This window comes from Somniosus microcephalus, chromosome 22, assembly GCF_052327205.1.
Source record: "Somniosus microcephalus isolate GS21.2 chromosome 22, FLI_Smic_1.0, whole genome shotgun sequence".
In the NCBI taxonomy this organism is placed as follows: domain Eukaryota; kingdom Metazoa; phylum Chordata; class Chondrichthyes; order Squaliformes; family Somniosidae; genus Somniosus; species Somniosus microcephalus.
This window is the reverse complement of record NC_141008.1, coordinates 60,957,780-60,974,072: the sequence shown is the minus strand read 5'-3', so window position 1 is coordinate 60,974,072 and position 16,293 is coordinate 60,957,780. Positions and strand designations below refer to the sequence as shown.

Genomic DNA, 16,293 nt, shown 5'->3' with positions numbered 1-16,293 from the left:
TTTGTTTTATTTTTATGCCAGACAGGGATGAACAAATTCATCTCTTTCAAAGGACAGCCCCTCCAGTGATGCAGCATTCTCTTGCTCATGTACTGAAATGTCAACCTAGATTATGTGCTTAAATTCTGAAGTGAGACCCCTAACCTTCTGACTTAAAGCTGAGGATGCTACTAACTGAGCCAAGCTGATACAGGATAAGACGAGTTATCTATTTGAAGACAGCATGTTGCAGATGGAGACTAAATCTTTAATTTATTGAAAGTATTCTGTATTTCATGTAGAAGTCTTACTTTCAAAATTAAGATTTTCAATTTTTTTAATGTATTGATCAAGGAGCATGGGAGCAAAACATGACCTACCCTCAAATATTACAAGACGTTTTGGGGGACCTAGTTGAAAGAGAAAAGGTAACAGAAAATAAAATACCTTATCAGAATCTGGAGTCAAACATATTTCAGTGTGGGTAATTAGAATGAACAGTTGACACTCCAGCACAGTAATGAGGCAATGCTGCATTGTTGGAGGTGCTATCCTTCAGATGAGACGCTAACTCAAGGCCCTGCCTGCTGGTTCAGGTGGACATTTGAAAATCCCATGACACTTTAGAAGAAGAACATCGAGTTCTCTCGGTGTACTGGACAGCATTCCGTCCTCAACCAACGCCACCAAAATTGCTCATTCATCGCATTGCTGTTTGCTGTGTGTAAATAGGCTACTACTTTTGGTAACGTTAACAGTGACTGCAGTATGTGTAGTGCTTTGAGATGTTTCTCAGAGACACGATAAGGTGCTATATAAATGTCTTTTCTCTTTCTCTGTGTAACTTAAAAATGATTTAACAATTTCACCACTTCACTAATCCCAGATGCCACCTCCTCACTGCCACTGGTAAATGGTCCACTATCACTCGGCATCCCTTTCTTGCTCCTGATATACTTAAAGAACACTTCCTTATTGTCTTTTATATTGTGTGTTGTATTCTGCTCTTGCTCCCTCTTTGTGCCCCTTGCCAGTTTCTTGGCAACCTTCTGCTTGACCATGTAGTATTCCCTCCGCCTAAATTTCAAAATTTTCTTTTGAACCTTCTTTTTCCCTAATGCTTTACATGATTTCTTTTGTCACCCATGTTGGCTTTACTCTCCTGTTGTCTTGTCCACTTGTTTCTGGGCAAAGCTTTCTCATTTTCCCTCTACATTCTTTCCTTTAACTAGATCTTGCCATTTTATCTCTTTCATGCAGCATCTCATCCCCCTCATTTGCTCCCTTGAAATCCAGTTTAATAGATTTTACCATCTGTTCCATTCTCATTTCCACCTTAAAAGTAACTACAACGCGATCCCTCAACCACACATGTCCTCTTATTCAACTTGGCTCATTACTCCCTCCTCATTAATTAGAAACAAATCCAATTCTGCAGTATTTTGCTATCGTACTAGTGTTTGGTTCACTGCCACACCTCTTCTAGGAATGCCTACCTTGAAGAAGTTCTGCTCTTCTCTTCGACGGGATCATTTCCTTTCCAGTTTTGAAAAAGGGTTTTGACCCGAAACGTTGACTCTAATTTCTCTCCACGGATGTTGCCTGGCCTGCTGAGTTTTTCCAGCATTTTCTGTTGTTGTTCTGGATTTCCAGCATCTGCAGTATTTTGCTATCCTGCCTTTCCCCTTGTGTGTTGCCTCATGTGCTGCTTAAGAAAAGATTCTTTAATTATTTTATATGTCCATGGATCTGGATGTTGTCATGGATTGAGCTTCAAAGGAATCCTCAGTGACAGTCATGTAAAAATTCACAACAAGAGTGAGGCAATGGCACTTTACAGAGATCAAGGGCTGGAATGTTTGTTTTGGCAGCCACTGCAATGTTATGGGTGTCATTTGTCTTTACACTTTATGGAAAAAAATCAGTTGGGTATCAGTTTTGCCACAGATATGTTAAATGTTTTTGAACTTCTTGACAGTAGATCTTTGTCTGAACACCTGACTTTTTTAATAAATCTGAGTTTCTACAATTATGTTGGTCAAATGATTAACCCTTCATCAACTCTAATTTTGAATTCTGTACAGGTAGGGAGATTGCCTATGCAAGGTAAATATACTCAAGCTGTAAAACTGTTTATAAAGAAAGTGCTTCCACCCCACTCCCCACCTTCCTCCTCCCCCACGCCTTCCTTCCTCCCCCCCCCTCCCTGCCTTCCTTCCTCCACCCCGCCCCTCCCCGCCTTCTTTCCTCCCCTCTGTGTTTTGTCCACTGCCTCCTGGTAAATGTAGACCTTGGGATGATTCTGGCTCTGTCCTGGATTTTGCAGATTGCCCATGTTTGCAGATCCAGCTCACTGCTGAATAACCTGGCACCATTTTTTACTGACTTAAATTAGACTGCATAAAAAATTTGGAGTACTGTGGTTTGAAAATGCCAGTAAGAACAGGGTATAAATTCTCTGGTTTTTGTTTTCAGTTCTCTCCATGGCCTCGCCTCACCCTAGTGATTGCCCTCGTGCCTTACATCCCTTCATGCACTCTCACTCCTCTAACATTGGACTTCTTACTCCCACTGCTTCACCATTGGTGGCTCCTTGTTCAGCCAGTACATACCTGCCCTGTGGAATTCTCTACCCAGTTCCTTCCCTGTTTTATAAAAAACCTTCTCAAAACTGTGGCTTCTGTTCTCCACTCTAACCTCTCCATTTTTCCCCCTTTCCCCATGTTTGTTATCCACCCTGTCCTTTTCCTCCGCGTCAGCTGTGGTTCAGTGGGTAGCACACTTGCCTCTGAGTCAGAATGTTGTGGGTTCAAGTCCCACTCCAGGGACTTGAGCACATAAAGCTAGGCTGATACTCCAGTGCAGTGCCGAGGGAGTGCTGCACTGTCGGAGGTGCCGTCTTTCGGATGAGACGTTAAACCAAGGCCCCGTCTGCGCTCTCAGGTGGACGTAAAAGATCCCAAGGCATTATTTCGAAGAACATTGGAGTTCTCCACGGTGTCTTGCCCAATATTTAGCCCTCAATCCACATCACTAAAAACAGATGATCTGGTCATTATCACATTGCTGTTTGTGGGAGCTTGCTGTGCGCAAATTGGATGCTGCGTTTCCCACATTACAACAGTGACTACACTTCAAAAAGTACTTCATTGGCTGTAAAGCGCTTTGAGACGTCTGGTGGTCGTGAAAGGCGTTATATAAATGCAAGTCTTTCTTTCTTTCCTGCTTGTTGTAAAGTGCACTGCGATATTGTAGTAAATGAAGAGATACTGTGCAGTGGAGCTTCATTAGTAACACATGCGAACTATTTTAAACTGAGTAACTTGGTAGCTAGGTGCAGGGAGAAACCTAATTTGCGATTCTTAAATGTTGATTTGATTCGTTGCTTAATGGGAGCCAATCTAGGTCAGGGAGCACTGGGGTGATTGGTGAACGGGACTTGGTGCGGGTTAGGACACAGGCAGCAGAGTTTTGGATGACCTCGCGTATACGGAGGGTAGAAGGTGGGAGGCCGGCCAGGAGTGCGTTGGAATAGTCAAGTCTAGAGGTAACAAAGGCATGGATGAGGGTTTCAGCAACAGATGAGCTGAGACAAGGGCGGAGTCGGGCGATGTTCCGGAGGTGGAAATAGGTGGTCTTAGTGATGGTGCGGATATGTGGTCGGAAGCTAATCTTGGGGTCAGTGGCTAAGGAACGGAGTTTGTGGCGGGGACTGAAGACAAACTTCAAAATCAGACAAAAAGCCAAGTTATCCTGGAAGCTGTCAGAGCTTGTCCAACATTTCTCACCAGTTGACTAATTCTGGATCTGATGGTCTGTCTTTGCAATACAGCCACCTTAAGGCACTTTTCCTCTGTGAATCCAGTCTCCTGTTGAAGGGCTTATATAAAAAAAAGTTCATGTTTTTCATCCGTCAACCTTCTATTCTTGGAACCCATGAAAAGAGAATGCCACCGCTACTGAGAATACCACAGGTCTGCTGTCTGTGGGGCTTTATTACTGTAATTTTGCAATTCAGACTTTTTCTCTCTCCTTCACCCCCCCTCAAAAAAAAGTTGAAAGGATTTGAGCTGACCCCCTGTAAGTCCCTTTCCTACTGCAACGTACCACGTCCATTGATGTGGTTTAGTGCAGACAAATCTCAGATGTGGCTGGCAGATTTGAGTGTAGGAGAAGGCGGAAAGCAACCATCTGTGTTACCATGCTGATGTTTGTGAACTTTAACTCTTAGACTGCTGGCAGGTTCATCAGAACTCGTGTTTGCTTGGTCTTTAACAGCTGATATAAAGAATATAATTGCAATTAGAAAAATTGCAGCATTTTAATCTGCCATTTTACTGATAAAACAAGAAGCTGCAAATCACAGAATTTCCCTGTTTAAGCGGCACAAGAACTACAGGAAACTTTGGTTTATCCGGAGGTTAAAAGTCCGGAAAGCTCTATCTACCGGCAAAATTCAGGAGCCGTTTCCTATAAGTTTTTTTTTTACTTCTCGTTGCTTTTTTTTTTTCCCAGTCAGGCTCTGCAAGGTCTGTAGCTAAGCAACAGCTTCAGCTAGAGACGTTTTAAAGCTGCAGCCGACTGTTTTGAAGCTGTTGCTAAGCAACAGGGTTTGTTGATTCACACGGAGCTGAAAATCTCCGTATGTTTCAACATTAGCGCTGGTTTGTCCGGCAGTTTTGATGGGACGGCAACAGCTCGGTCCCGTCAGTGCCGGATATCACAAAGTTTCCTGTACTTGAATTCACATCGCACGTTTCAGATCTTCAGGATGTCCCAAAGTGCTTTACAGCGAATGCATTAACTGTAGTTATTGTATGTATGTAGGCAGATGTGGCAGCCAACTTGAAGGTCCCACAAACAGCAAATGTGATAAATGACCAGATAATTTGGAAACGGACAGGTAGAGAGAAAAGTGGAGAGATGGAGGGGTTTAGTGCGACAATTCTAAAGAATAGGGTCGAGAGTACTGAAAACTGCATCACCAGTGGGATAAATGGAGGGGGGGGGGGATGTATAAAAGGTGACCAAAGAATGTGGGAGGGGATGTTGCCAAGTTAGAAAATGGGGGGATGGGGGGGAGAAACGTGAAGACGAAACAAGAATTTTAAATTCAATATGTTGGGGGGCACGAAGCTGATGTCAAGTGATGACAGGAGTGATGGGTGAGTGACACAGGATACAGACAATTGGAGTTTATGGAGGGCAACGCAGCAAGTGGAGAGTTCAATTAGTATATTATTTCTCGGGATGTGGGCGTCGCTAGTAAGGCCGGCGTTGTTGCCCATTGCTCGTGGCCCTGAGAAGGTGGTGGTGGGCCGTCTTCTTGAACTGTTGATAGTGGTTTAATACAACTGAGTGGCTTGCTAGTCCACTTCAGATGGCAGTTAAGAATCAGCCATGTTGATGTGGGACTGGAGTCGCGTATCAGCCAGACTGGGTAAGAACGGCAGGTTTCTTTCCCTAAAGCACAGTAAGTGCACCAGTTGGGTTTTTACAACAATCCGACAGCTTCATGGTCACTTTTACTGATGCCAGCTTTTTCTTTCCAGCTTTTAAAAACTGAATTCAACTTCTCAAACTGCCATGGTGGGGTTTGAACTTGTGTTGTCTGGATTATTAGTCCAGGCCTTTGGATTACGAGTCCAGTAAAAAAAAACACCACAATGCTACCGTACCCTACAAGTGACAAGATCGTAAGACAAAAATAGAGAATGTAGAATTGTGAATTACCAGACATTATTGTAGTATGTGGCGGTACCACTGGTTGTCCCTTACATTGAGACACATAATTCCCTTTAACTTACCTTACTGTATGTTTAACTTGCCTTTTGGGGCCGTTGCCCTTTTAACTTACCTGTTGGGGCCATTGCCCCTTTAAGACGCGCCCTAGCGCGCTGACGTCATGTCACGTACAACGTGATGTGCGTGCGCCGGCACAGCCCGGCCTAGCGTCTTCGGCCTCAACGGCCAGCGACGCAACGACGCGCATCACGTGACGCCCTAAGCGCGGGAAACGCGAACAACGTGATGACGCCACAACACAAACGCAATGACGTCATCACGCTCCCCACAGGACTGCGAACTCAGCCCTCGTGGAGTCCCCGCTGGGACAAGACCTACACCACGGTGCTCCTACAGTCAGCCATCTTACCTGCTGTAATTAGCCTGTTCCTGTAAATAAACAACTTATTTATAGTTTGTCGAAGTCAAACTCTCTTATTTAGTGGCGATCTACACGAACCGCTACATTGGTGACCCAACGACGTGAGTACGGGAGCTCATCAATTTCAATGCTACAATTGGTGAACCCGTATCCGTGAACGATTTTCACGGTAGCAACGCGCAGCCTGACCCTCGTCTTACCACAAGACGACCAACGCACAACCGACGAACAACCACGGAACAGCAACCGCCTAACACCGATTCCACCACAAGCGACCCCGTCTTTGCGAACGTCTTCGCAACGGAAGCGCAGCTTGGAAGTGAGCCCGTTTTTCACGAACGATCTCCGAGGTAGAGCACGACCAACGGCAACCGTCGTCCACCAGCGCTACAATTGGTGGGTTTGTGAATGTCTTTCACAAACGAAGCACGCTATGGAAGCATCAGCCGTTCCGCTGTCGCTACCGCAATCCAGGGAGCCACGGTCTCCCTTGTGCTTTATGAAGGAAGAAGCCCTGTTCGCCGAGAACATCGATGCGGCACAGACCACGCACGTGCTCACGGTCTCCGTATTCGACTCTTCTACCGCCACACGGATCGTCCGCCTCTACGTCCAAAGCAACAGCAAGTATACATCTCTCCAAGCGCGGGGTACAGCATGTTCGGGCCCACAAGATCGGAGCGCACCCCGCGGGGATACCACGAGGACTCACCCCCGCAAAACACGAGGACGCACTCCTCGCGCACGAGGACCCATCCCTCGTGAACCACGAGAACCCATCCCTCGTGAACACCGACGACTCCTTCTCCACCGACGACGCACCAGCCCTTCAGCCTGCTGGTTGTGTTACCTACTACACGATTCGGCGTGAACAAAAGCGTGCCGCCCTCCCGGCTGTTTTCTCCTAAATCTACAACAGTTTCAAGTGTTGGCGCCCTCCAGGCAGAGTTTACCCCGCCTGAAAGCAACAACAACCTGGACTGTTGCTGCCCTTTATCCAGTTTTCCCTTTAGCAACCGCAAACGTCTACTGAAGCTGCACACATTGAGGACGGGTCCAACGGGCATCCTGCGGCCGCGATCAGCCACGTGAAAGTTGCTGGCCTCACTGATCAACGCAGCAACTCTTCACCCTCCGTTGTGTTATCGTCGTAGCACTATGGCACACACCGTTCCGTGCGTTCCAGCCTCCCGAAGGTTTCGCTCACCTGTCGGCGAGTTCACCGACCTCACCAGTCAAGTCCTCCTGGATCGCCTGTCGGCGTTCCTGCAGATTTCGTCGGAACAAGGACTTGTTTCAACATCAACGGAGACATCGCCCGCGTCCGCCCAACCTGCCCGTCACTCTGACAAGGCCTGCTGTTTCGCACGTCTCCACGGTCCTTCGCCTGACGGATACGTTTTATTCGCCACGACGCGCGTAAGGATCTGCTCACGAGCAGCATCTTCATACCTCGCCTACCAAGTCGAGACAGCACGACCGCCGTGACCACCAGCTCGTCAGACCATCTCATCCTTGGACTTTCGTTAAAGCGAATTCTGGGGGGGGCCTATGTGGCGGTACCACTGGTTGTCCCTTACATTGAGACACATAATTCCCTTTAACATACCTTACTGTATGTTTAACTTACCTTTTGGGGCCGTTGCCCTTTTAACTTACCTGTTGGGGCCATTGCCCCTTTAAGATGCGCCCTAGCGCGCTGACGTCCCGTCACGTACAACGTGATGTGCGTGCGCCGGCACAGCCCGGCCTAGCGTCTTCGGCCTCGACGGGCAACGACGCGCATCACGTGACGCCCTAAGCGCGGGAAACGCGAACAATGTGATGACGCCACGACACAAACGCAATGACGTCATCACACTCCCCACAGGACTGCGAACTCAGTCCTCGTGGAGTCCCCGCTGGGACAAGACCTACACCACGGTGCTCCTACAGTCAGCCATCTTACCTGCTGTAATTAGCCTGTTCCTGTAAATAAACAACTTATTTATAGTTTGTCGAAGTCAAACTCTCTTATTTAGTGGCGATCTACACGAACCGCTACAAGTAACTGATTTTTCTTGTTGGAGAGGAAACCTAGTGAATATCATAAAACACATTATTGAGAATAATAGATATTTGGGAATGATTGAAGGCTGTAATCTCAGATTAAAAACTAAAAACGTGCACCATAAGTGGTCTATAGTGGCCGTGTGAATCTTCTCTTAGCAACAGCAATTTAACTCTAATTGACCCCAGGGTATACTAGTTAAAGCAATTAGACTTTGTGCCCTTGATGCGACAGGTCATTTAAACACCACTCTGCCTTAGCAACAGGCAGCTTACCTCAAGGAAGGCCTTTTTCTCCCATTAGCTATCTTTGCCAATTATTTTATAATGTGTGTTGCCATGGTATCACCGGCCTGAGATCAATGCCATGAGAGACGAGCCGCTGTAGATGGTGAAGTTTGTTGGGGTGGCCTGGTATGTGCATATCATTGTGACCATTGATGTTGTGGGTCTGAAATTGCATTGGAATGAAACTGAATAGAAATCATTCTTCATACAAGATCAGTGCACCTTTATTCCTATTCAGGCACACTTTGTCAGGAACTAACTAAACGATTGACTGCTTACGTCCAGGACCAGGGCCCCCTACTGAACACATATACAATTACATGATAGAGTCTTAAACACCACAACCTGCAGCTAGGGTGTTCCATGTAGTTAATTTGAGACCACTCCCAATACAAATCTTAAATCAACTTCTCAGAGCTGCATGGGCGTGGCACCGAATGTTTTCCCTGTTACTGCCTGTGGGGAAGAACCTGAAGTCTTCTGTGTAGCTACATCTGACAGCCTGGTGTTTTATAAAGAAAGAACTTTATATAGAGCCTTTCACATTGTCAGGATGTCCCAAGTGCTGCACAGGCAATGAATTATTTCTTGAAGTGTAGTTACTGATATTGCATAAGCTTCCAGCTTATTTCTGTTAACCTGCACTTTCTGTAACTTTTTATTCTTGTCTGTTGACCACTACCAATTGATATGGCAGCCAGTCAACAAATTCCTTGGCTTCTGCCAATTACTACAACATCAACTAACATTTATATAGCACCCTTAACGTAATAAAATGTTCCAAGTTGTTTTTGAAAATTTGAAAGCAAGGATGAGAATTTTAAAATTGAGGCATTGCTTAACTGGGAGCCAATGTAGGTCAGTATAGTTCTAAACCTATATCTTGGGGTGATTCACCCTCTACTTTATTTTCTCTCTCTCGCTCTCACTGGGCAGCATCCTCATGTTCCAATCAGCACTTCTCAAAATGGTCCCAGTCAAAATCAGAAACTCTTGTGTGCGGGAAACTGGGCTGATCCTTTCACATGGCACGGAGCACTGATCGGCTGGTGTTGAACAATGGGGCTGCTTAGCTGGATACTTTTAATAACGTGCACAAAAATATAAAATAGGAAATAAATCATTTCCAAACTTTCACAAGTGTGTGAATTATTATATTGTTTCAAAAGGGGTATTCAGCCAGTGTTTTATAACCTAATAATTAACATGCTACAAATAAATGAGATTAAAAGTTTCTTGGATCCATTTTAAAACCCAGTCGTAAAAGCTTCAGTGGCCGAAGTGAAACAAAGTTACCCAATTAATTAAACACCCTAGAATTAAAATTGTATGTAGATCACTCTCTCGGGTACCGGTTAGGATGGAATGTGCTTTGTTACGATCAGAACAATGTTTTGTTTGTTTTTCTGTTTTACGAGGGGCATTTTACTCTCCTAAATTAAAAGTATGTTGCTGTATTCTTGCTGGAATGCCACGTTGTTGTTAACAGTCCTAAGCCTATATTAGGTGGAACATTCTGTACTTATTCAGGTTTGGACTCCCTCTCCACATTCCATGGTTAATGAGGTTTCATGTGGTGTCTGACCCATCGTGTGCTATTCGAGAAAAACCTTCAGTGCCTTACAAAATACATACGTAAGGTTGGCCATGACATTATGTAACCTCAGGTTCTCCTGTTACAAATCTGATTATAGACCGTCAACGAGGCCAAATGTATGTGGAACTTCTCTCAGCCTGTATATCAAAATTCAGTTTTATTTGCTGCTGTCATGCATCTACACTTACCTTTAAAGGAACAGAAGAAAGAACTTGCCTTTTCACGACCTTGGGTCATCTACAGCCAATGAAGTACTTTTAAAGTGTAACCACTGGTGTAATGTAGGAAACACGGCAGACAATTTGCACACACAAGGTCCCACAAACAGTAATAATGTGATAATGACCAGATAATCTGTTTTAGTGATGTCGGTTGAAGGATAAATATTGGCCAGAACACCGGCGAGAACTCCCCTGCTCTTGTTCAAATAGTGCCATGGGATCTTTTATGTCCACCCGAGAGAGCAGACCTCGGTTTAATGTCTCCTCCAAAATATGACACTTCCGACAGCGTCGGCCAAGATTTTGTGCTCAAGTCTCGAGTGGGCCTTGAACCCGCAACCTTCTGACTCGGAGGTGAGAGGGCTACCAAATGAGCCACAGCTGACGCTGTAAAAAGTAAAGTAACTTTACTTTACAAACAGAGTAAAGAACTTGCATGTGTAACACACCTTTCACATCCTCCGGACATCTCAAAGTGGTTAACAGCCATTGAGTTACTTATGTGGGTAACCGCAATAGCTAGTTGACACACAGCAAAGTATTAGCAAGCAGCAAATGCTTTATAAATGATCATCTGAATTTGTGTTTGGTGCTGGTGTTATCTCTGTCAAGCAACTTGAATGTCAGTTTGAGTGCGCAGGACTTATTCTTCTAATATCCATTTATTTTCACAGCTGCAGCATAAAACTTTAGGAAATTCTGATTTTGTTTTGCCAGAGTACGAGCCGCTCAGACTGAGCTGGGACAGCAGATCCTGGCAGATTTTGAAGAGGCCTTCCCATCCCAGGGAACAAAGGTGAGAATGCCCTGCTAAAGTTCAGTTTTCACATTCTACCCCCGATGATTTTATAACCTCTTGAATGATTAAATATTCCTTACACCTATGCCCATTTTCTGTCTTCTAGCTTCAGCATAATTGAGCCTTTGTGCTGCCAAATACTTTGATTGTCCTAGTAGAGAGAATGAATTGCTGATCTGGCCCCAGACTCTTGTCCAATGTAAATAGACAAAGAAAAAATTGCACATGAAACAAAGACAAAAATGCACTGAAATTCAGCAAGCCCATTGGCATCTGAAAAGAGAAAAGTCCTTCTCCTGCTTCAGATGGAGATCCTTGGTCAGTTCTGAAGAGTCTACAGCTATATAAAAAGAAAAAGGGTGGCTAAAGTGAACGTTGGTCCCTTAGAGGATGGGACCGGGAAACTAGTGGTGGGGAACATGGAGATGGCAAAGACGCTGAACAAATATTTTGTATCAGTCTTTACAGTAGAGGACACTAAAAATATCCCAACACTGGACAAACGGGGGGCAATTGGGGGGGGGGGGGGGGGGGGGGGGGAGGAGCTAAACACGATTAAAATCACTAAGGAGATGGTACTCAGTAAAATAATGGGACTTAAGGCGGATAAATCCCCCGGACCTGATGGCCTACATCCTAGGGTCTTGAGAGAAGTGGCGGTAGGGATTGTGGATGCATTGGTGATTATTTTCCAGAGCTCCCTGGACTCAGGAAAGGTCCCGGCAGATTGGAAAACTGCTAATGTAACACCCTTATTTAAGAAGGGAAGTTGACAAAAAGCTGGAAACTATAGACCAGTTAGCCTAACATCTGTGGTTGGCAAAATGTTGGAGTCCATTATTAAGGAAACAGTAACAGAGCATTTGGATAAACATAATTTAATAGGACAGAGTCAGCATGGTTTTATGAAGGGGAAGTCTTGTTTGACAGATTTGCTTGAATTCTTTGAGGATGTAACATACAGGGTGGATAAAGGGGAACCAGTGGATGTAGTGTATTTGGACTTCCAAAAGGCATTTGACAAGGTTCCACACAAAAGATTACTGATCAAGATAAGAAATCACGGGATTGGGGGTAATATACTGGCATGGGTGGAAGATTGGCTATCTAACAGAAAACAAAGAGTTGGGATAAATGGTTCATTCTCGGGCTGGCAATCAGTAACTAGTGGTGTTCCGCAGGGGTCAGTGCTGGGACCCCAACTCTTTACAATCTATATTAACGATTTGGAGGAAGGGACCGAGTACAACATATCCAAGTTTGCTGACGATACAAAGATGGGAGGGAAAGCAGCGAGTGAGGAGGACATAAAAAACCTGCAGAAGGACATACAGGTTAAGTGAGTGGGCAGAGATTTGGCAGATGCAATATAATGTTGGAAAGTGTGAGGTTATGCACTTTGGCAGAAAAAATCAAAGAGCAAGTTATTATCTAAATGGAGAGAAACTGCAAAGTGCTACAGTACAAAGGGATCTGGGGGTCCTGGTGCATGAAACACAAAAAGTTAGTATGCAGGTGCAGCAGGTGATCAGGAAGGCCAATGGAATCTTGGCTTTTATTGCGAGGGGGATGGAGTATAAAAACAGGGAAGTCTTGCTGCAGTTATACAGGGTATTGGTGAGGTCACACCTAGAATACTGCGTGCAGTTTTGGTTTCCATATTTAAGAAAAGATATACTTGCCCTCGAGGCGGTTCAGAGAAGGTTCACTCGGTTGATTCCGGAGATGAGGGGGTTGACGTATGAGGAAAGGTTGAGTAGGTTGGGACTCTACTCATTGGAGTTCAGAAGAATGAGAGGCGATCTTATCGAAACATATAAGATTGTGAGGGGGCTTGATCGGGTGGATGCGGTGAGGATGTTTCCACTGATGGGTGAGACTAGAACTAGGGGGCATAATCTAAGAATAAGGGGCTGCCCTTTCAAAACTGAGATGAGGAGAAACTTCTTCACTCAGAGGGTAGTAAATCTATGGAATTTGCTACCCTAGAGAGCTGCGGAAGCTGCAACATTAAATAAATTTAAAATGGAGATAGACAGTTTCCTAGCAGATAAGGGAATTAGGGGTTACGGGGAGAGGGCAGGGAAGTGGACGTGAGTCTAGATTTGGATCAGCCATGATCCTATTGAATGGCGGAGCAGGCCCGAGGGGCCGTATGGCCTACTCCTGCTCCTACTTCTTATGTTCTTATGTAAAACATAAATCTGTCTTTCCTATTTTCAAATGCTGACCAACCTTCTGTATTAAGCCTCGTCTCACGTGACTAGTTATTGTGGAATTACCATGAAGGCAGCAGTGAGTTTCAAATTCATGTCCTGTTACTCAATGGTACAACACTGTGTCACCACACAGACAATAAATTAAAAAAAAACACAACTTAGTTATCCATTGGTGTTGGGATGTTGTATGCCAAAATTGTACGATGTTGCTTCACTCATCCAATTTTCTGATATCACAGTTCCCATTCTTAGCTCTGCCATGATGCGATTTCCCTACGTAGAAAGAAGGAAGAATGAAGAGCAAGTCACCTGTGGCTACTTTTAGACACCCTCAATGATCGGCCTAAAATGATGTTGATAGAGGGAGCTGTTGGCTGATCTGCTCTCTGGGATGCAGAATGGTGCTGGTGGGGTAAAAACTGGAGAAAAAGACCTTTAAGATGGAATGAAGAGGAATTGAGTGGATTATTTTCATTTTTATATTGAAATAGTATCACAGTCAAAGTTAAATGACCTACAACTGCACGTTTTCTTTTAATAATTGACATGATTTTGTACTGCCTTGAATTGATGATCAACCGGATGATTAATTGAGCTTGACTGTTGAACTTGCGTTTTTCCAGTGTAACATCAAGACTTTTCTGTTGGAGGTTTATGAATCATTGAAACGTTGCTCATTTTTAGAACTAAATGAAAACTGGTTTAGTGATGTATTGAGCTGCAACCACGCTAAATCATATTCTCAAAAATGCGAAGCAAAATTTGTTCCACTTTTTTTCTGCTCAACGTTGAATTTTAATGATTCAACAACACATGAAAGAGAGAAGGTTCAGTTTCTAAAATGGAAAAGATATCTCGCAAGCATTGGGTTATGGCAACCCTTTCTCGAATGTGAGCTAATATGTAAACCTTTAAACATTGTATGATGCATTCACTGGGCACTTAATTATTAGTGGATTTTCCTTTTCATCTTTGCAGAGACCAGCCGGCCCCAGTAACGTCCTACGCGATGCCTGCCTTGTTGCCAATGTGCTGGATCCCAGAATTAAACAGGAAATCATCAAAAAGTTTACAAAGCAACATCTTTCCGAGTACCTTGTTCTGTTCCAAGAAAACCAAGATGTAAGTATGAAGCTGAATGAATACTTCAGCTTACAGTCATTATTAGGAGGCCAGCGAGGCCCGTCTTCGGTCTCTAATTGGCATTTGGAACTGCTGCAATATTTTATGTGAATGAAATCCGGGGTCTTGCTGGATGAACTCAAAAGTTGCATTTCGGAGAATTCACACTTTGGGAAAAGTTAGCTTTATAATTGCCGTCCCTGCGGAGTTGCTCGATTTCAGCCAGATGGGTAGTTGGCTTCAGTGTCTGGGCTCGGGAGGGATAACAAATCAGCCATGGCTCCCACTCCTGATCTCTATCCTGTGACTCCTGTTGGCAAGTTCCTTTTGTGCACGTTGGGCAATATTAGGATCGGGCTCGGCTGTGGTGCCCTCCACGACCTGAACCTTCTGCTCGGATTCAGCATGAAGAACAGCCAGTGAGGTGAGGTACTAAAAGAGGCCTGATTACAGGAGAATAGGGGAGAAAATGAAATCGTTACCCTAGAAATACGATAATATACAAATTGTTATGGTAATATCGGGTTGTAACAGAAAAATAAATTTAAGGGTAGAGCTTACATGACCTTGTTAGTTTAACAGGAAAGGGCTTGTTATGAATTTGTGAACTACTTGACAACCCTGCATTCCTCACTCTGGAATCATGCAGATCAACCGATTCATGACTCTGTTGGGCCAGAGGTCATGAAATAGACTAAACAGTAATCAGATAGTCTATTTATTCCCCACTTTAATGGCCGTGTCTCTTGTGTCTTTTATATTAGTGAACCTGTTGGTGTAGCTCTGGTATTGAGACGCCAGTTAAAGAGAGGCACTAGCGAACTGGTCTGATACTCACTCTTATCTTTGGTAAGCTGCCTTCACATTGTGCATCGTGTTGCGCTCGAGCCACCAGCTCCCAAGGCACGTGTCTTAACGTAGCGGTTGGCAACCCCAAAGTAAACTTGCTGTATTTGCTGAGGATGGCCGACAGGAAGATTTAAGTTTACTTTGGGGGCGGTGAGAGACCTGGAAATTGGGAGCTGACAGCCCTAGCACCCCACTATGCCCAGTATAAAAACAGCTGTAGAGAGTATACATTGAGGTCACAAAAGGAAAACTGCATTGTCGTCTCACCTTTTTATTTTAATGCTTTTGCTAGGTGGCATGGCTGGATAAGATAGACCGACGGTACGCGTGGATTAAACGGCAGCTGGTAGATTACGAAGAGAAATATGGCCGGATGTTCCCAGTGGAATGGTGCATGAGCGAACGGATCACTGTGGAGTTTTGCCATGTCACCAGGTATAAATCAGGAACGTGATGATACATGCCGTTCATCTTTTTCCTTTATTTTTGTTAGGTTGCCATGAGCCTCTCTTGTCTTTCCAAAAACAACGAAGGGGCCTGGCTTCGCTAATTTAAAGGTTTCATTAGATCGTCATCTCTTATTTAAAAAAAAATCCTTGATCAGTTTCCCCCAGCTATAGATGGCTGTGGCCTTCCTGTCCTCGTACTATTGGTAGGGCCCAATGGTCTAGGGAGCCTGCAGTCACTGCTGAGGCCACACCATGATGAGATCACAGGAACTGTGCTTGAACAGTGTGAATTCAGACTCTCTTCATCATAAAAGGTATCCTCTACTGCTTGGCTGAAGACTGATAAAACCTCGTCACTGAGGGGGGACCACACGCAAGTGGGAACTGAAACCACGATCCTATCTCAGGCGCTCTCTAACTGGGAGGTGCCCAATAGGACTGGTGGGACGTTCTGAATTTCCCTTCAACTTGTCAAGTTCCTTCCTCTCTCTATTCCTTGAATATCTTTTTCTTTTGAAAATGTGAGAATGGGGGTCTGGGCTAAGAGCATTTATT

The 16,293-nt window shown here is 44.6% G+C and overlaps 1 protein-coding gene across 5 annotated transcripts in view; it reads left to right on the top strand.

Moving 5' to 3' along the window:
* vps53 (VPS53 subunit of GARP complex) overlaps positions 1–16,293 on the top strand; it is a 254,920-nt gene that overhangs the window by 78,511 nt on the left and 160,116 nt on the right. For all 5 annotated transcript variants that reach the window (XM_085964898.1, XM_085964903.1, XM_085964902.1 and 2 more), the window contains 3 exons: positions 11,018–11,096; positions 14,297–14,440; positions 15,582–15,724. In XM_085964898.1, coding sequence (XP_085821024.1) covers positions 11,018–11,096; positions 14,297–14,440; positions 15,582–15,724 — 366 coding nt within the window. The remainder of the gene's footprint in view (positions 1–11,017; positions 11,097–14,296; positions 14,441–15,581; positions 15,725–16,293) is intronic.